The sequence below is a fragment of the Parambassis ranga genome, chromosome 12 (assembly GCF_900634625.1).
Source record: "Parambassis ranga chromosome 12, fParRan2.1, whole genome shotgun sequence".
In the NCBI taxonomy this organism is placed as follows: domain Eukaryota; kingdom Metazoa; phylum Chordata; class Actinopteri; family Ambassidae; genus Parambassis; species Parambassis ranga.
Window position 1 is genome coordinate 6789474 of NC_041032.1, and position 20647 is coordinate 6810120.

General features: G+C 38.7%; 2 protein-coding genes across 2 annotated transcripts; one reads left to right on the plus strand and one right to left on the minus strand.

Annotated features, from left to right (window-relative positions):
• Positions 1–4431: 4431 nt before the first annotated feature.
• On the minus strand, positions 4432–7094 carry LOC114443942 (coiled-coil domain-containing protein 106-like). The gene is made up of 5 exons (XM_028418326.1): positions 6959–7094; positions 6544–6706; positions 6036–6224; positions 5541–5717; positions 4432–4840 (listed from the first exon to the last, which is right to left on the minus strand). The coding sequence occupies exons 2-5, from the start codon at positions 6704–6706 to the stop codon at positions 4527–4529; spliced, it is 843 nt and encodes a 280-aa protein (XP_028274127.1). The 5' UTR covers positions 6959–7094; the 3' UTR covers positions 4432–4526.
• A 65-nt stretch (positions 7095–7159) lies between these two features.
• LOC114443941 (uncharacterized) lies at positions 7160–9831 on the plus strand. Its single transcript, XM_028418325.1, has 5 exons — positions 7160–7387; positions 7628–7729; positions 8574–8673; positions 8930–9034; positions 9296–9831. Exons 1-5 carry the CDS (start codon positions 7212–7214, stop codon positions 9758–9760), a joined length of 948 nt encoding a protein of 315 aa, XP_028274126.1. The 5' UTR covers positions 7160–7211; the 3' UTR covers positions 9761–9831.
• Positions 9832–20647: the final 10816 nt, after the last annotated feature.

Sequence of the window (20647 nt, forward strand, 5' to 3'; positions counted from 1 at the left end):
CTGAAGGTAACCCCCCCTACTGCTCAGCCGTGCATACAGGCACACAGGAAGTAAATTATACGAAGGCTTTAGATAAATAAAACACAGCTGTAGACTCAATCACAACCTGACTTTCTGCTTTATAAGCCTATCGACTGCAAGATAGAAGAGTACTCCCATCTCCTGAGGACTAGTTTCTATCATCATCCTCTCAGTCACCTGGTGGGTTTGAAGATATTTGACAAATTCTGGAGCAGTTCTTATGGAAAAACGAGCACAGCCAAAATCCTGATCATAGATTAATAATTTACCTTGAGCTTTCAGTAACAGATAATTCATGCAGCTTCTACCCACTGTGTACTGACTGCTGCCTCTCCTTTTCAAGCTGTTTTAAATGCAGGTTAATTTTGCACAGTTTGTTGCCTCTAAATTGTGTAGTATTTAAGGATCTTGGGTGCCAGTCCCTGAGTGAATCTTTGATTAAAAGCCTTTATAATTTGACAGGTTGTGTTGTGACAGTACTGACGCTATCATTTGGCCAGTTCTGCAGATCTTAGTTGTTGTGAAACTTAAAATTCTGCTGCTCATTGGTCTGTGTAACGCTCATCCGTTAAGTTTTCCGGTCACACACACGACCATTTGGCAGAACTAGTAACTGAATTCAGATTTCCGAAAACTTTATTTGTCCCTAAGGGGCAATTTAAGACACAAGTGAGCAGCTTGACATATAAAATACAATAGATAAAATAAAATAGATACAAATAATATATAACATATGAAGTATGTACAGGCTATAATGTCATAAATGTTATGACTATCCAAAATGTCCATGAACAATGTAAACAGATTGTATAAATAAAGTGGCTGAAGTGCAAATGTAAGCAGTAAACAGTGGTATCAGGGTATATGTATGTTAAGGATTACAGGTGTGTGAGTTAGGGGGTAGGGGGCAGGGGGAAGGTTGACTGTACTATGGTTGTGTGTTGACTGGAGAGGAGTCAGGGAAGAGAGAGAGAGAGAGAGAGAGTGTTTCTGGGGAGGATTTAAGGAGAAGGATGGCTTTGGGGACTAAGGTGGCCTTTCTTCTTTGGGTTCTGCAGGTGGGGCAGCAGAGCCGTCGTCTAGAGGGGAGCCACTGAAATGCTGAGTGGAGGACGTGTGAGGGCTCTGATGATGATGAAGCAACATTAGGTGCTGTTAATGAACTGCCACATTATCAAAGCTGAGCTTTTTAAAGACAGCAGTTCTTACATGCACCCAGCTCGTCATTATTTGGTAGATGGTAGAGGCAAAATAAGAAGAAAAACACAATATGACAAAAGGATAAAATCAAGATTAGAAGAAGCATCAAATTGGAAACTGCAGTTTGCACTTCATCTCCACCTCTTATTTTACCAAAATAACATCCAAATTGTTTTTTTAGAGTTTTAAGAGAAGCAAAAGAAAATTTCAAATGAACAAACAAAAAAAAAAAACACACTACATTTGGTTGATAGTGCAAATTACGTTAGATCAAATTGTCCAATCACAGGACAGATGCAGCAGCCCCCCTGACTCCGTGAACTGTTTTGTTTTTAAGCATAAAATAGCCTCTGGTTAATGTTAGGTATTAAAAAAAAGTAAGGGGTTAGGTAAACATCATCTTAAAAACATGAATTCATAAACATATTTTAAAAAGAAAAACTCTTCCAAGAGTTCCATCCCGAGTAAATACAGGAAACATAATCATGTTCCCTCTGCTGTGTTTGTAGAGGTACTGAGGTATAAACCTGGCAGGTAAGTGGGAGTTTCGATCAAATGGAGGTGAGCACTGAGGCTTTCCAGTCTACTAAATCAAAAACGACAGTGCCGTCTTTCATCAATTTGTTACACGTGTACACTCATCTGTGCAGAACACGTGCACGGCCAACCCACATCCACGTGCACACCCTCATGTTGATGGTTAACACGGATACCAATTCAAGTGATGTTTAATTGCTAAAACTTTGTCTCTCACCTTGCTGCATGCGCCCCCCCCCTTCCTTCCCTCCCATCTTACTTCCACGCGGCAGAATTAATTATGTAACTTGCTGCAACAGGCGCCCGATGATTGGTAAACAAAGCGTGATATATTTAGCCTTTAAGCTACTTTAATCTCTGCTGGCTGAACCAGAGCTGGACCTGGTAATAAACATCCAGCCCGGTCCAATTCAGAATCTACGGCATGGCCCGTCGCTCCTCACTATGATGGTAAACAGCTAACTGCAAGCAGAGAGACAAAGTTCTGTCGCCTGCTCAACTGTGAAATAGACTTCAAATTGAACATAATTACTGCATAATGAGCTCAATGCGTTCTATACAAGACCCCTACAATCATATTGAATTAATTAAAGTTTTAATTACCAAATCACCATAGGGTATTTGTATGTGAAAAAGGATCGAAAAGTTTTGATCCTGACTTTTTTTGGGGGGTCTTACCAAAACTTTTTTTTTCCGTTTCCATACATCATTAAAACAATAATAATACAAACTTTTGTATCACTCTGTATGCATCTTTGATGTCCACTAACATGGAGGTAGATGTTATGAACACCTGGGATCAATCCAGATGTTTTTTAGGCCTCACTTGTCATGCTGAACATCTGTATACAGTAAAGTACAATAAATGATTTAAAGGTAGGGTAGGAGATTTTGAAAACTCAGTGAGAGTCAGCCAGGAGATTTCATTTGTGCATCAGAATGAAATCTCCTACCCTACCCAAAGACGCAATAGTACATGTGGTGCAATAGTCATCCACATTCTGGTCCACTTTGAGCCTAATGAATGTGAGTCAGCCTCTGTGTGACTTACTTCATCACTGTTACAGAGTGACAGCTTTGTTTTCCATCTAATCTGTCAGTGTTCTCCATTCCACAACACCTCGGCACATCTTGTCCACCTCATCGCACTTGTCTAAATGCACACACACACAAAGACATTTCTATTGTTTATCACGTTCAAACAAGGCCATGTTCCCCAGTGTGGTGTGGGTAATGAAATCCATTACTTAAGAGTGTCCCAGGTTGGTGCTACATTCCTCTCCTGTTTTTCCTCTCCTTATTGTTCCCGGGCATGTGAGCTGCAGCCTTCAATTTAGCCTAACTTTGCATTAGGGTGCTAATGTAAGGGTTGTGAAATTGCCTTTTCCTGTTTCAAGTTATTCATCAGACAGTTTGTCCAAGACAAACTTTTGATTTGATGTTGTTGTTGCCATGGTGATGCAATGTACAGCATGAAGTGTAAAGCAATATAAATGCTATTTCTGCTGTGAACTAGTGATTACCCCATCCTGTGTGTTTAACTCGTTTATTTATTAATAAGTCCTTTCAACTGGAACTGAGGGAGTTTAGAGGATGTGAAGCAGAAGTTTTGTACGTCACAATAAAGGACCAGAAATGAGTTTGGTGTGTCCTTGACAAAGACAGCAGTACATCTTAGCAGGGAGGTACAGTCATGCATGTGTTTTACACAACATCAGCGATCAATGACCGTAAACTTTGGGCAGTGACCGAAAGAATGAGATCATAGATAAAAGCAGCCAAAATGAATTTCCAGCATTCAGGGCTGGCCTGATCATTAGAGAGGGGAAGGACGTCCAGAGGGAGCACAGAGAACAGCTGACTCATTCACATTAAACAGCGCCAGGTAAGGTGGGTTGGACATCTGATCAGGGCACTGGTAGGACATTCAGGATATTGAAGATATTAACTCGCCTGGTTTTAGATGACCTTTGGATCGCCTTGAAGGTGCTTGGAAAACACTCCTGCCACCTTGCTTAGCCTGTTGCCACCTCGACCTGGCACTAGATAAGCGGAGTGCACTGGATGGATGATGGATGTGGGTGTAATGACACAGCCCTGGATGACAGGCAAGAGAGTGGATGGTTACCCAAAACGGTAACACTTTATTTGAATGGGTGTGCATAAGGCTGACATGACGCTGCCATAATCATGACATGACACCTGTCATGAACATCAATGAATGCTTATGACAGTTGTCATAAGGTGTCAATCGGTAAATTATGTCACTTTTGATGCAAAGTTGACATTGTTTCAGATGTCTTTGTTATGACAACTTGACATTAACCAAGACAACATAACCTGTCATAAATATGACATAGCAGACCTAATTGTCAAACTGTAAGAAAGTATTGTTTTATATCTTTAACATGACATTAAGCTATCATATATGGTTGGTTTTGATATTGGCTGTCATGACACCATTATAATTGTGTCATGAATCTTGTCCTTTTCATTAAGATGTCATAAAGTGTAATTACAAGGTCAAATCAGTTTATAACAGTGTCATGACTGTTTTCTGTGAATTCAAGTAAAGTGGAACAATTTTGCACTTTTCACTAAGATGTCTACGAAGTGCACTACACTATCAAATAACCGAAATGCCTTAACAAAAACAATACACAAGTCAAGAGATAGTTTTCCTTGCTGTATTTGAACACAAACATTTGAACAAAAGGAACTGTTGTTACATAAACAGTGTCATTTAACATCAACATAAATGAACACTCTTAAGTGTATTTATACACTATTGGGAGGAGTTTTCCACTTTTTTTCTTTGCTGTGATAATTTCAGCCATCTCCTGTGTTATAGCTCCCCTGCAACGCTCTGCAAATGCAGACATCTTCTCATTAGCTTCATCTCGTGGAAGCAGGTCCTTGAAGGTGTCTGGAAATGTGATTGCTAGTTCAGCAATCACAGCTGTTCTCGCAATTGTGTTGCGGTCGACGTTAATTTTGGCGAAGGCCTTTTTCATGGATCCATGCTTATTGAATATGGACAGGACATTCTTGTAGCGGCGGATAACTCCATCCGTTGTGGTCACTGGTCACAAAAACAAACAAAAAAGGCATCTTAATTCAGACATGCATTGGCATTGCTGATTGGGCACCCTAAAGGTACTGTAATACTATCAAATGAGAAATAATCCCACTTATCCTACTGCTGGTTTAACGTGCATCCTCCTTCTAGGCTTGTTCTATTAGATTTAGCTCCTTTTGTACCTGCCTCTGTAGCTAGCAATATTTGCCATGACCAGCATGGAAGAAGGATGCCCAACAAGTAATGTCCTCGCTTACCTGCCTCTGAAGCTGTACAAAACATAACCACCTTGCACTGTGAACCTAATGGTACAGTAAGTAGATTTTTTCTTATTCGTTTCAGAGGTTAAATATCTAACAAAACCAGATTAGAGCACATAATAACCTGCGGAGAATTAAAAAGCTGTACATCTCTCTGTAATTGCTGAGTAATTGCTATTATAACAGACTGATGCTGCCATGTTGGAAAATGAAAGTCATCTTTTCTGCCTTTTGATTGGTGCCACCTTTACAACAAAGTGATCACGTCCGCCATGTTTGAATTGAATTTGAAGTCTGTTTTTCTTCTTAGAATTAAAAAGCTGTACATCTCTCTGTAATTGCTGAGTAATTGCTATTATAACAAATATGAGGGCAGTTAAGTAATCGTCAACTTTACAGTTGAAAAGCATTTGATTAAAAAGATGATCAATGCCTGAACTTACTCCTTGAACGGCTATGAGAATCAGGGTGTTTTTTGGACTTATTGGTCTTCTTCTTTTTCTTTTTCTTTTTCTTCTTTTCCTCTTCTTCTGAGGATGATGAGAAGCTGGAGTCTGAGGAAGGACAGGGGGATGTCGAAGTTGAAGATGAAGCAGGTTCCAGAGCAGTCTTTCCAGAGCCTGTGAGGAGGGGGGTGGGGGGAGATGGACAAGTATAAGAAAACAAAGTGTATAAGAAAACAAAGCTCAAAAATATAAGAATATACTTTTTTCAGTGCAGTTCAACGCACTCTTAGTACTGAAAGGGCTTGTGAAAATAGTATTTCCAATCAACTGGACATTCCAGGTGTTACAACGATGAAATTATTATCATTAATTGTTTATTATACGCTTACACTCTGCTACTGAAAACCCAGCCTATTTAAATTTCTCCTCCACAAGTACTGCAAGTACAAGTACAGTACTGCATAAATAATATTAATTGTAGGGCATTTGTACCTTTCCCAGTAGATGCAGGTGTGTTGGTGGCTCCCTTAATTTGGGAAAGTAAGAAGTCCTTGTCATTTTTTAGATCCCTGTTGGCCTCCTCCAGGTACTTAATGCGGTCCTCAAGGTGTTCAATCTTCTGCCGATCCATCTTATTTTGTTCTTTCAGTTTGGCCAACTCCAATGCCCCTGTTGGAGACACTGCAACAGTGGCAGCGATCATTCTATTAAATATTTATTACTTTAGTCAGTGAATGTGGAAAAACACAATACTCTAAATACTTTTATACATGTAGCCTAGTGTATGTACAAAATAAGACATATAATGTGAAAAATGACCATAAATGACCATAAATGACCAATTGAATATAAATAAGTAAAGTGAACACAGATTAGAAATCTGCTGCAGATGTAGCTAGTACAAGTGACAGACTTAAAAGTTACAGCCAAAACTTCATTTCAAGACTTGTAGGTGAATGTAGTAAAAAAATATATATATTAAAAGAATAACAAGACTCACTCGGTTTTTTCGGGGAATATTTGACTGGCTTCTTTTTCTTATATCTTCGAATAGGGACCTCTGTCTCATCTTCTGTCTGTTCCTTGTTCATCTCCTCCTCTACTTCCTTAGCTTCCTCAGCCTTCATCACCCCATGTGCCCTTTTGCTGAGACGAGTATCCATCTAGCAACAGTTGTGTGAAACAAAGAACACAAGCACCATGTAAAGACAGCTAACATTACATTATTTAAGGCAACTTTGGCAAATGCAATATTGCAGTTGTTTAGAATTAGCAAGATGAAAATTGGAGGGAATACTACTCATGTTATAACCGGCTGCCTTGACTTTACCTAAAACAGCAAAGACTGACATAAATGTTATTAAGTCTCCCCCAAATAAAATCCAAATTACATGTTTCCCTTTAGCTTAGCTTACCTCAGATGGCAAACTTTGAGGGTACTTTGTTTCCTTGGTGTTGTTTCCTTATTTACGTTGCACAGTTGCACTCCTGTCTGTGTTGATCGATAACTGTCTCTGGACGGTCAGGTGATGGTGACGCTACCGCTTACGCGCGCATTCCAGCAATGAGGAAGAAGTGACGTACTCCCTGATGTTGCTTCCACTGCAAAGAGGCGCGACTGCAACACCGCGACACACGCGACACGCGACCGGACCAGTTGTCAATGCAATGGCACTAATGGAAGGACTTCTAAAAAATATTAGGCTTTCAGATACAAAGAAGAACAGAAGAAGAATAGTTAGATGGATGCAGAAACATGGTATCCTGAGGAGAACGATGAAGTTCGCTAAATGCAATCGTTGCATGCACCTGGTGACATGTCACGTCAAGGATGGGCTGTGGTGGTAAGCAGAAGCTAACTCTTACTTGCTAATTTAGCTATTATAGTTTGGTAAGAGAAGTTATTAGCCATCAAGGTGGACAACATAGCAGGAAGTAGAAAACGTTTGGGCATTATCTTACTGTAACATTATAAAACTTTTGGAAACCTCTAAAGTATATTCTAGTTATAACATGTATAACATGCTGTTTGATATTTTATATGGGGTAGCCTACTTCTCAGCATTTTGCCTTCCTTTTCTTAGGGTCTGTAAGCATCATAAAAGTTCCCCACGGTCTGTACGCAATGGCTCAATATTCAACAAGTCTCACATTACTTTGATAAAATGGCTGGAGTTCATGCACAGGTACAGTATTAAAATATTAAAGAAATAAAATGTTAGTAATATATTTAGCAGTGTGATTTATAGATATATTTGATGTAGGATTCCTTACTTGTAACTCAGCGTGTCTAATTCTTAGCACTGGAGCTATTTATGTCCTATAAAATAACTATATCTAACTATAAAATAACACCTACACTCACCAGCCACTACATTAGGCACACTTGTGCAATCTAATGCAGTCCAATACAACAGCTCTTACATAAATTAAATAGATTTTTGGTGACATTGTCAAAAAAGTGAAAATTCTAGTTTATTGAGGATACAGTGGATGAGTGAATGTACTTGTCAGGCTTGACAACACTTGTACAAATTTACACTACCGTTCAAAAGTTTGGGGTCAGTTGGAAATGTCTTTATTTTTATAAAAAAAAACATAGATAACATTAAAGTAATCAGACATACAGTCTAGACATTGTTAATGTGGTAAATGACTATTCTAGTTTTAATGGAATATATACAAAGGTATACAGAGGCACTTTTCCAGCAACCATCACTCCTGTATTCTAATGGTACATTGTGTTAGCTAATCGTGTTAAAAAGGCTAATTGATGATTAGAAAACTCCTGTGAAATTATGTTAGCACAGCAGAACTGTTATGCTGATCAGAGAAGCTGTAGAACTGGCCTGGTGACCCCAAACTTTTGAACGGTAGTGTATATATGCAAATGTATATGTGCAATATACTGTGCAGAGATATGTAGTCTTGTGTTACATAGTACAGTTTAATTTTAGTTTCATGTCAGCACAATTAAATGACAAGATAATATGCCATTTGGGTTTCTTAATTATTTTTTCCTTTCTTCAGGTTTGCACAAGGTTTGCGGTTGAAGCAACTTGACATGATCACTGAGGGGATAGCTGCAAGCTCCAGGACATTAACAAGAATGGCAAAAGTACTCAGAAAGGTTGTCACATCACATACTGGTCTCTAATTATAAGTACTATAATTAATTAAGTTAAATATATGCTTTATAAATCACCATAGATTGTTGGATTTAACATTGCTACACAATACACACACTCAGTGACACATGCAATGCATATACTGTACATTGCAAAGCACAAACTTTTTTTCTAAACGTGTGCATAAATATTTGTCAAATTCCATACTAAGGCTTTGTTACCACTCAACTTGATGATGTTTTAATTCTACATTTGAAGGTTTGCATCGCTGCCCTCAAGCGACTGAGGAAAAGAGGAATGAGGATTGGTGGTCGTCATCGTTTTGTTGTTATCGACGAGAGCAAATTTGCCCACAAGCAAAAGGTCAGCTGAATATCTGTTCTATGTTTAGATCAAGATTTTTATGGCAAGGGGCAGTGGTGCAATAAAGATGGTTAACATTGACATAAGTGTCTATGATTTGAATGACATGAGGAATCAGACAGTTGATTGAATAAGCTTTACATGTGGATTGTGCAGCACACCCTCTTGCCTTGCTATAGTGCCTGTGGCAAGGACACAATTAAAAAATGTGATACAGCCCAAACCTTATTAAAATATTTGTCATTTCTTTTTTACTTTCAGTACCATCGTGGTCGATGCGGCAACACTTGGCACCGTGAGCGGCAGTGGGTCTTTGGGATGCTGGAGGTTGATGGGAATTCTAGAAGACCCATTCTGAGACTTGTCCGGGATCGCACAAGGCAAACCCTTATAGGCAAAATTAGACGCCATATCAGACCCAGAACATCCATCCTCACTGATGAGTGGCGTGCCTACAAGGGGCAACTTGCAAAGTATGGATATGGTCAGTATTCTGTCTGCCATAAAAAAAACTTTGTTAACCAGGAGACTGGTGCTCATACTCAACATATTGAGCGTGCATGGCAAAACTACAAGCTGGAAGTATGGCGCCAGAGAGGTAATCGTACTCCTGAGTCACTGAAGCTTCATCTCAAGATGATAGAGTGGCACCACTGGTTAGGTGTACGCCATTACAATGGTGTCTTGGGCAGACTTTTCCATGATGTAAAAAAACAAATCAAGTGAACATCAAATCTGACTCTGTGCACTGTCTGCTGGCATCTGTCCTGTCTGTCCTGTTGACACAAACTTTTCCTTAGGGCACCTATATTGCAATTATACAATTTCTCTTCTGACTAAATTCTTGCTTGTGTTGCATGAACTCTCAGATATATGTTGCTTTAAATAAAATTATCTGCTCTGGAACCCTCTGCTTGTGGACAAATAACTTAACAGTTCCTTTTGTTCAAATGTTTGTGTTCAAATACAGCAAGGAAAACTATCTCTTGACTTGTGTATTGTTTTTGTTAAGGCATTTCGGTTATTTGATAGTGTAGTGCACTTCGTAGACATCTTAGTGAAAAGTGCAAAATTGTTCCACTTTACTTGAATTCACAGAAAACAGTCATGACACTGTTATAAACTGATTTGACCTTGTAATTACACTTTATGACATCTTAATGAAAATGCAAAATTGTTCCACTTTACTTGAATTCACAGAAAACAGTCATGACACTGTTATAAACTGATTTGACCTTGTAATTACACTTTATGACATCTTAATGAAAATGCAAAATTGTTCCACTTTACTTGAATTCACAGAAAACAGTCATGACACTGTTATAAACTGATTTGACCTTGTAATTACACTTTATGACATCTTAATGAAAATGCAAAATTGTTCCACTTTACTTGAATTCACAGAAAACAGTCATGACACTGTTATAAACTGATTTGACCTTGTAATTACACTTTATGACATCTTAATGAAAAGGACAAGATTCATGACACAATTATAATGGTGTCATGACAGCCAATATCAAAACCAACCATATATGATAGCTTAATGTCATGTTAAAGATATAAAACAATACTTTCTTACAGTTTGACAATTAGGTCTGCTATGTCATATTTATGACAGGTTATGTTGTCTTGGTTAATGTCAAGTTGTCATAACAAAGACATCTGAAACAATGTCAACTTTGCATCAAAAGTGACATAATTTACCGATTGACACCTTATGACAACTGTCATAAGCATTCATTGATGTTCATGACAGGTGTCATGTCATGATTATGGCAGCGTCATGTCAGCCTTATGCACACCCATTCAAATAAAGTGTTACCCCGAAAACAAACAAGCTCAGCTGTGCCATGTGTATAATTGGAACAAAATCTGTCACAGCATCAAATGAGAAAGAATTAAAGTCATCATGCTGGAGTCAGAGGATGCCCTGAACCTTTCAGTCTGTAATGGAAACAGATGATTGGGACAGGACACTGATGTCGCCTTCATGTGCAGGTTTTAAATTGACGACACTAGGACTGACTCCTATCCCTCCTATGTTTAGGTTTCCTTTATGAAAGATATGAAATCTCTTGCATGATAGGCTTTGAGAGTATTATGTTGATTGTACCTGACGCCAACAGAGAACATTTAAACAGATGAATGTGTGGCCACAATCTGTCAGGAAAAAACGATTGTTGTGGTTGAAGTAGAAGACATTTTTTGTGTGAGTAATGAGGCCTCTGGTGAACAAGAACTCAGTGAGAAACAATTGGCTTTCTTCTTCGTCAAGGGAATGTTTGCAGAAAACTTTAAAAGTGCTTTCACATACACACATGTTCCCTGTCAGGGTTATCCATGTGCTAAAAATCCTCATATATCAATGTAAATCCATAGGAGAGATATTTAATGTTTAAGGGTATAAAGAATGTGGAATTACATTAAAGAAAAGGGTGATACATTTTTTAATATTAAAAGCTACCAGTGAGTGATGCTGTCAGATGACCATCTGTAAACCTGGACAGAAAGTACTACAGCTTGCCTCTGTACTGTGTGTGTCTCAGTGCTTGATGGAAGGAAGTCCTTCACACTCTTTGTTGTGTTTCGTGAACACAATACATTGACATTTCACATTGAGTTGTATCAGTGCTGGGCAGAAGCATTAGCGGTATGAAAGGAACTGGTGTGATGATTTGTTTTTTCTGCCTATGCTTAAAAGGCCTCTTGCGAATGCTGAAGGTGAAGTATGTTTTTTTCAGTCTGAACATCCATAAGGAAGACTTATTCATGCATTGCAAGAAATCAATTACTTATGCCTCAGGCAAAATTGAATGTATCACCGGGAGGTGTTGTAAGTCTTTCGGTGATTAATTAAAGCTGTTCATCTGCTGGGGGCTGATTGGTGAGTACTAGTCAAACCTACACACGCTCATATACAGTGTTTGATATACACACGTGCGATTGTCTTCTGTAACCTAAAATGTCATTTGAGATTTAGAGCTTTTTAATTCAGGTATTGTAAAGGTAATTAGTAAGTTCTTTCTGACTTTGACTGCGTTGCTGTCAGGTATCCTGTGGGAGGTACAGGAGATGCTGTTAATGCTGCTGTCAGCCATATGGTCCCTTTTACACTTCCACTCAGTGCAGTTCACATTCTGGCTTTAAGTAGCTTTAAAGTGAGTGTTTGACTCCAAAAATTAGAACATTGCTCAGAGTTGGCATTTACCCATTCTGCAATGATGATGGTATGGTACTTAAAGTCTTTTAAGAAGAGAAGTGAGGGCAGATGCAGATGTTACCTTCCAGATTAGTGAGCTACATACACATATGTATTTATTGATCTTAACAAGTTCATGGAACTATTTCTAAACCAATTTCACCAATATAACAAAAAAAAAATCACACCCACCTTCCATCATGTGTAGCTAACAGCCTGGGGGTGGCGATAACAGTTCTGCACTGAAGCTTTAATATTAGAAACATGATTCCCTTGTGACTTCTATTCCTATAGCTGCATTGCACCCAGTGCCCACAGCTCCACATTAAAATGAAGATATATCATGTTTCAGGAACACTTATAAAAGCTGACTCTGTCACATCCCTGAAAAAGTTTGAAAAAGTTTAATCTTTACCCAGGGGGTGAAGATATCTTCAGCTTTCCCTGAGATTGCACCACAGCCAACTGCCCACTTCTTTATTTGTGTTCGCCATATAGCCGTGGGTGCCGTGGTTTAAGCCAGAAACAGTAAACAGAGCTGTAGTTGTCTGTTAATGAGCAGTCATCAGCGCTGCTGCTCAATAAATGTTCATAACTACTACAGTTTCCAGTAAAATGGTCTGCAGGTAAACCAGGTGAAACAGGTGTGTGTTAGGTGTGTGTGCATTTTTCTACCATCTGTCTGCTGTCCTGGGGGTGAATTTATCCCTATTCATGTCCCAGGACAGCTGCATGCTCAAAGCTTTCACCCCCAGAAGCAACATAATGTGTTTCACTCAAAGCTATTTGATATGTTCTCATAAGGCTGTGCTGTTGCAAGCAAATGCAACAACAGAGCAGCATATTGCACAGAAAATAATCAAAAGACACAGATTGGTGCTTTGTGTAATTGTGCGGAGTTTAAAAAAGGCAGAGCTGGAATAATATTCTGATGTGCACCAACGTATCTCAGCCTGATTCCAGTCTTTTTGTAAGCACTGCAATCTGACTGTAAAGCTGTTGTCGGCACTTGAAGCTTCAGACCTATTTGTACTTGTCCTTTCTTGTTTTGCTGTGTTCCAGTCTGGCTATTAGGTGCTCAGCGGTTTTAATACAAAGTTACAAACGAAGACTGAGTACCTGCCTTCCATTTAAGCTGCCACAATGTGCTATTACAAGAACTGCAGACACTGTGAGCCAGGGAGAATCCCTGCTGCATATTGCAGGATTTAGCTCAGCTGGTTAAGCCGGGAACCCCGACAAAATCCACACACAAAAAAAGAAAGAAGAGAGAGTTATTCTGCTGCCAACCACATTTCATTTATTATAGAGCACCGTTTTTAAATACTGGAAACAAGAAACTACACATTTTTGTAGTAAATTCAGAATGCATTGCAGATTGTCTATGCAGGCGCCAGGTGTTGTGTTTCCGAACAGTGCTGTCTGCAAATGTGCGCTGGAGAGAGGCTGTTCTGAAATATTTTCCATTGTTTGGTGTGATGTTTGGCAGCGGAGCTGAGGCTGGCAGGAGTGGCATATGAAAGTGGGGAGGAAAGAGTGCAAGAGGGCAAAAAGAGAGAGAAATCTGGCAAAAAAAGAGCTCAAAACGGTGATTCTGTAACAACATGAAGATGTTTTTGTATTTTGATTTGGCAAAAAAAAGTCACTTTTTGAACCCATTAAAATGTTGTTTTTGCTGCAACCTAAATTAGGTGACTCAGAAGCTTCAAAACATCTCAGACTGGAAATATTCATGATGTGGGAATAAGTATTTAGCATGTTTTAGACCTTTGGTGAAAGACGCTAAATTGGATTCTAACTCTTTTTAATGGTCAAACTCTATAATCAGTGATGACGCACCCTGTACTTATTACTTATGCGGATACTGCGTCACTTCCCAGCAGGACGTGAATGCTGTGATTGTTTCTTTTTTTATTTTTTTTTTTAAATTTGCTTTCCATCTTCTGTTTGTAAGTAATTGCAAATGAATACAACTGCATGCAAAGACATGCTCAGCTGGTTTTCAGGTACACATCAACCATGAGGACACAAACACTGAGATAAACTTAATATAAGAAGGTGTATGACTGAAGAAAAACAGAAATTGAAAGATAAAGCTGTTTTGTTTTTATGGGGCTCCGGTGTTTATTTCAGTCTATACTTTCTGAGTCCTGTTAATCAAGTGATTAGAAAGCTGCTCAGACTCTATTAGCAGCTTAATGGGTTGGATGATCCTTGTCATGATAGCATGGGTCTGTGAAATGGCGTTGCCACAAGACACTAGTTCAAAGTCAAAATATATGACCAACAACAAAAAACAATCCAATGTCTAACAGCAATTTTGTAACATCTTTGTGTTAACATGTTAATTCTTCATTTTGTAACAGCAGATTTATCTGAGTTGCCCCCTCTGAACAGCAATTATACAGGACCAGCTCATGAAACTGTTGTATACGTCTGTGAGTGTGAGCAGGTCTTCTTCCTTATTCTTTAGGGTTTTGTACTAATTACCAATGAATACCAATGAGAATCTGTGTTATATAATTAATACATTATTACCGTGACCTTGCTTTGGGAAATGTCTCTGTTGTTTTTTTAGTGATTTTATTTACGTCCAATCGACTAAACAATTTTTGCCAAGAGAATTTGGCTGGAGGTCCGCATCCGATCGTTACAATCAACAACAATCAGCAGGGCAGCAATTACTTCTGCACCCAGAGGAAAAGCTCTTCAAGAAAAAGGATAATGGTTTAAACTAGTAAAAATAAGACTTATTTCGACTACAGATCAGCAAAAAAAAAGTTCTCTCTATTAGATGCAGAAAGAAATTGAGACCAGTCTCATGCCATAATAACATGAGATGTGATGATAATAATTATTTAGGAAATAAAGTCATATGAATCTTTGATAAAAGTTTATAATTGTGCTGCTTTGCTATTATTTGTGAGACTGGAATCATGTCGACATGTGTTTGCTGTAAGAGGAGTCAATATGCTCCACAGCTTGTTTTCTCTCCCAGGAAATGTGCTGGAAAACCATGAGAGCTTGTTGTCATCCTCCGTTACTCTGGCCCGGCTTTAACAGTGAAGTTTAAGGGATTCGGATCTGGCAAGAGCCACTTGCCAACCTTGGCAACAATCATGTCTCCCGTGACGTGGACCTTTCTGCAATGTTTGTCCTTTAAATAGTTTTGGGAGTAAATACGCTAGAAAGAAAAACATAAATGACCAAATTTAAGCTCCCAGAACTTTTTCTTCTTCTTCACATCTCAGTCAGTGATCATCAATATTTTAGTTACTCTTAAGGGGGGCATAAACGCCTGTTCCAGATTTTAGTGTAATCCGTTTATCTGATGTTGATGCGTTTCAGTGGAAACCAAAAGAAAGGAAGTTGAGAACGTCATGCTGGGGTTAACCACAAGCTCATGGAATGTCTTTAGATCATTGTTTCTTCCACAGAGGAGCCCATGGCGCACAGTCTGCTAATTTTCTTTTTTTTTTTTTAAATCTTTTAATAATTGATTAAACTGATAAAAATTGTATTTATATACATGTAAACTCTTCTTTCATCGTTCTATGCAACTATAACTATGCCTCCACCAACATGACAAGTTGCCCTTTACATCACATATCTGTCCATTCCAATACATGTAATGTAAATTTATTTATCACTCATTTAAATTAGGAGCAATGATGAAGTTCCCACAAGGCAGCTGTATGTGACAAAATGTTTTTGATTGATCATCCATTTTTAAATTATATTTATTATTGTGATAGGAGTAAATATATACATATATATATATAGAGAGAGAGAGAAAAAAAATACGTATAATATTATGTTTATGAGACATATCCAGCAGGGGATGCAGCATCGCCATGACAACTGTCATCTCAGCAATGAAATAAAAAGTACAAATCTGACAGTATTTCTTTTTTCTATAGAGGCATACACTTTCTCAAGCAAAGCAGGCATTGTTCCATATTTAGTTGTGCTTTAGGTGTAAAAATAAATCAATAAATCAATAAAAAGCTCCTGATCTCATATTACTGGCTGAGGTTAGAATAGCGTGAGGCTACTGGAACATCTGAAAGTCACACAGAGCAGAGGAACATAATTTTCGTGACTCATCTTGACATTTACATCTTCTTGTATGTGTTACATCAGATAACCGTCCTCCCCTCACCAGCCCTGACACTTGCAGGAAGTGATGTCATGCCAATTAAAACCACTCTTATCACTAATATTAATCTTTCAGTGCTATCAGACAAGCCGATGTATTATTGATGAGGCCTGACTGAGCCGTACAGATGAACTAATTCCATCTGACAGCCAAAATGGAAACTCCTTAGAGTTTTTTTTAACACCTTTAGATCACACATACTCACATTAAATTAAATTTCCATTTTCATCCCAGCTCCAGGTCCACCCTGCTCAAATCCCTTCAGGCCCACAGTGTTTAATTACACTCAATTACTGAGTACTCAGGCGTGTAAGAATATGCTTTTGCCTATCTATTACTCACCTTGACTTTCTCTTGACCCGTCTGTCTCTGTTGTGTGAGTTTTAAGTCAGCTTGGAACTGAAATTATATTCTTATAAAAACAGTGATACAGTTCGCTATTAATATTTTTATTACAAGTCCCGCTCTTACGTCATGTAACTCAGATAAAAATGAATACAGAACTGTAGTACGTTTCTCTGTTTTGCACTGGTTTTTTTCATCTTGAGCCTGTTATTTCTTATCTCTAAGGCGCAATATAAAAAAAGTTTACCAAGTATTTCCTTACTGTTTCTTGTGTTTTCAAATCTTCTGCTTGTGAGTAAGCAGACAGCAGGAGTTGTGGCTATTTCCCCAGTCGAAGCAGAGGCTCAGAGTCTGACTCCCATTGGCTGCAGGGCAAATCCAAACAAACAGGACAAGTACAGATGGTGGAACTAAAGTGAAACATGAAGTGTGAGGAAGATGCTGGAGAATCACAAGCCACAGGAAAGACTTGTGTATATGTTCTGGTAACCCATTGTTGTCAGGATCTGTGGCTTCATTAGGTTTCTTCATTAGGTATTTTTTCCTTTGTCTTTTTAAATTGTTTAGTCAGTTCCCTACTTCCTATTTTATTGTGGTAGTCCACTTGTGTGCCTGTCTCTGTTTTATTTCCTGTCATTTTCCCTCCATAGTGATAGCTCACCCCTCATTGTTTCCACCTATGTCCCGTTACCATCTCCTAGAGTATTTACTCCATGTGCCTCCACAGTGCTGTTGTCTGCTTACCTTATGATGTTTTTTTTTCTCCCGTGTTTACCAGTGTGCTTTGTCTTTGTGTCTGTTGTTGTTAGCTTTTGAGACTTTTATTTCTTTTTTTCCAGTTGAGGTTCTCTCCTCGTGTTTTTATCGGGGGGATTATGTTAATAAAGCTGGATTTTCCCAGTCAGCAGCCAGTGGAGCAGCCAAGCTATGCAAAGAAGTTGAGCGAGGGGTGAACTTGATGCAGAAGTGGTTGAGTTTGAACAAAACAGTGCTGATGCTGCTTTACTTCTTGACCTCTACAACATAGAGTTTCCAAGATGGCGTCTTTTTTTCTCCCAATATGGCAGCACCTAAAGGCATCGCAACTTTTTGGCTTCACCTTTGCCCAGTGAGCGGAGGTGAAGCCACGTTGTCCATCTGTACATCCAGTCTAGCCCTATACCTCCTTCCATCACACACTATAACACCAAGACTGCCTGTTCCACAAGCCTGTCATTGCTTACAGGATCATCATGAACTTTCTAGGGGGTCACTCATGAGGGTGGTGACTCTGGCAGTCCCCCTAATTTCTGGTTAATCCAAATATGGGAAAGCAGTGGTGCATGACATATACAGCTTTTCTGTCTTTACTTTGTTTTCTCCCACATGGATAAATAATATCAACAAAGCATTATTTGCATAAATCCAATCTAAAACTGTTCCTTTTTTAATCCTAATTGCCTCTAAAATATAACTCCAGTTCTGATAATTGTGGGATTTACCTATAGAGGTATTAGTGAATAAAGCCAGAAGATGCACTTTATAGAGATGGAAATAGAAAAGAAATGGGCTTTATAGAAACTGACAGTGGAATACTATGAAAGTAAGGACAGAGGGGGAGAGTCCAGAGAGAATGGGAGACAGTTTGAAGAGGCAAATACCCACAGTTGGTAGCAGGAGGTGGGAGGATAAACAACAAACAGATTTCTTTTTTTTTCCTGGCAGCTATGGGAGAGAGCAAAAGTGGGGAAAAAAAAGAATAAAGTGAAAAAGAGGCTAGGATCCAGCTGAGTGTTTAAGCAGGGAAGAAAAGGAGGAAGCTGTGCGAGAATAAATATGCTACTCCTTGTATCAGTCTGTCACGCTGCACCATCTCTTCTCTGTTGTGTGGGTGTGAGCAGAGGCACAGGAAGAGAGACAGGGAGAGGTTGCCTGTGGTGTGCAGTTGGGTGGTGGGGGGGCATTCAGGGGATATTTGTGTTGCTGTGTGATGAGCCAAAGTGCCTGCCGAGAAATAATAATACCGCTATTTTCACACACAATTCTTGAACGTTCGGATTTTTACATTTGTAACCGCGCGTTCAATCGAAATATGCTGTTGTGCATTTATCAGCTTGACAGCATGGCTGGTGTTGTTTCTGTGCATGTCTGCGTCGTCATAGTGTAAACTCTGGTTTGAAAAACTCCTGCTGTTCTTGACTGTTTGGACAGGTGTTTACATGTCTGTCTGCCAGCTTAAAGACAGATTTTGTCAACACAATAGTGCGTAGTTGAGATTGAATGAACACACCTTCCATCACATCATTACCAGGGTTTATGTAAATCAGTTTTGAGTGACAGATTGTCGCCATCTTGGCATCATCTGTCACTTTAAAGAACCAACATACCTCCTTAATCCAATGTTTTTTTTTTTTGCAGCTGCATTGATCCAGTGTTTGGACGATGTCGGGCAATATGATCATTCCCTAATAATAACATCATCGTCATAGCGACATGTCTACATGTCCCTTTAGAATAAACATAACCATGTGTTGTGTCTGGCAGATATTAGATCTGGATTATGGCATTAATTGTGATCATAGAGAGAAGTGGGTGTGATCTCATGGTATTATCTCTTAATGAAACTCTAAATTTGCTGCATCAACTGTGACTTCTAATAATCGTGTCTAATAAAACAACTTTAAATTTAACACAACCAGTTGCTTTGTACTGATATGAATATTAATGTAATACCACACATGACAAATTGTAAATAAATAAGTCACTGTGACACATTTAAATTTATCATAAACTTTATAACATCTCTGCTGATTTGTGATTCTTTCTTTTTATAAATTTTAACATTAAAATTTAAACAATGGCGTGTGACATTAAGATTTTAGTGACTGACTGAGAGGAGTTTATGCATATTTTAACATACAGACTGGCTCTTTTTTTCACATTTTCTCAGAAATATTCTTTTCTTATCGAAAGCATGCACAAAAATATTCATATTTTCAGTCTTTCATATCTCACACCCACGTTTTTTCATGTTGGAGCACATGATCGCAGGAGCGGTGAGTGAGCGGCTAAATTGAATTGAGGCTAACAAATATTGTTGGTGCGTCATTATATGGGATATGTGAGTGCAGACAGACACTGAGAGAAGAGAAAAAAGAGCAACATGATGGGTTTTACATTTAAAGTGATTTATGGCACAAAGCTGCTTTATGATGGCTTTTGTGAGCTACATTCCAAACACTTCAGAGCAGATACCCTTTTGACAAGAAGTGAATTGAAAACAGACACTTTTAGCTGCTATCATGGATGGAGTGAACAAAAGTTTGCGGTCACTCGGTGAGGTAACATTTAATCAGATGGCTTTATGTTTTTGTCCAAGTGCCAGCAGGTACACTGAGTTTTCAAAGGATGAAATTACAATTTTTTGTGTGAATATAAAACATTCACTGGGGACCTTAGTACCTCAATCATCAACACTGATGAATAAGACATTAAAAAGGCCAGGGATTCATTTTATTTTTCGCTAATATATAAAGGAAAATTGGAGTTGACTTTCCAAAGTGCAGAAATGTCTTTCTTTTTTCCCTTTAGACTGGTAGCGCTCATTACCACTTATTAGCCCTGGTCTACTGTAAACAACCGCTCTCATTATTTTTGGGCCGCTGCCTTAATTGAGTTGTAACTCCTAAGATCCATTGCCAAGAAAATATAGCCAGAACTACATTTACTATTAACGGTGACTGAATATACATCATTATTATGGAGGAGTATTTAAAGGGCACTGCCACAGTGCACTGGCTCTTTGTTCTGAACTCTGAGCGACTCCATCATTTACTCCATGCTGCGTTATTTGCTGACGCTACAAATCACAGAACATAAGGGGGAATGTGTTGGTAATGGCAGGTCATGTTTTCCTCTATGCTAATGT

Excerpts from the sequence above, each read along its gene's own strand:
- LOC114443942 (XM_028418326.1), bottom strand. The coding sequence starts at position 6,706 with ATGGATACTCGTCTCAGCAAAAGGGCACATGGGGTGATGAAGGCTGAG. Across the intron at positions 6,225-6,543 it reads ATATTCCCCGAAAAAACCGA|TGTCTCCAACAGGGGCATTG; the intron begins GTGAGTCTTGTT and ends CCACTGTTGCAG. Across the intron at positions 5,718-6,035 it reads ACCTGCATCTACTGGGAAAG|GCTCTGGAAAGACTGCTCTG; the intron begins GTACAAATGCCC and ends CCCTCCTCACAG.
- LOC114443941 (XM_028418325.1), top strand. The coding sequence starts at position 7,212 with ATGGCACTAATGGAAGGACTTCTAAAAAATATTAGGCTTTCAGATACA. Across the intron at positions 7,388-7,627 it reads GTCAAGGATGGGCTGTGGTG|GGTCTGTAAGCATCATAAAA; the intron begins GTAAGCAGAAGC and ends TCCTTTTCTTAG. Across the intron at positions 9,035-9,295 it reads AATTTGCCCACAAGCAAAAG|TACCATCGTGGTCGATGCGG; the intron begins GTCAGCTGAATA and ends TTTTACTTTCAG.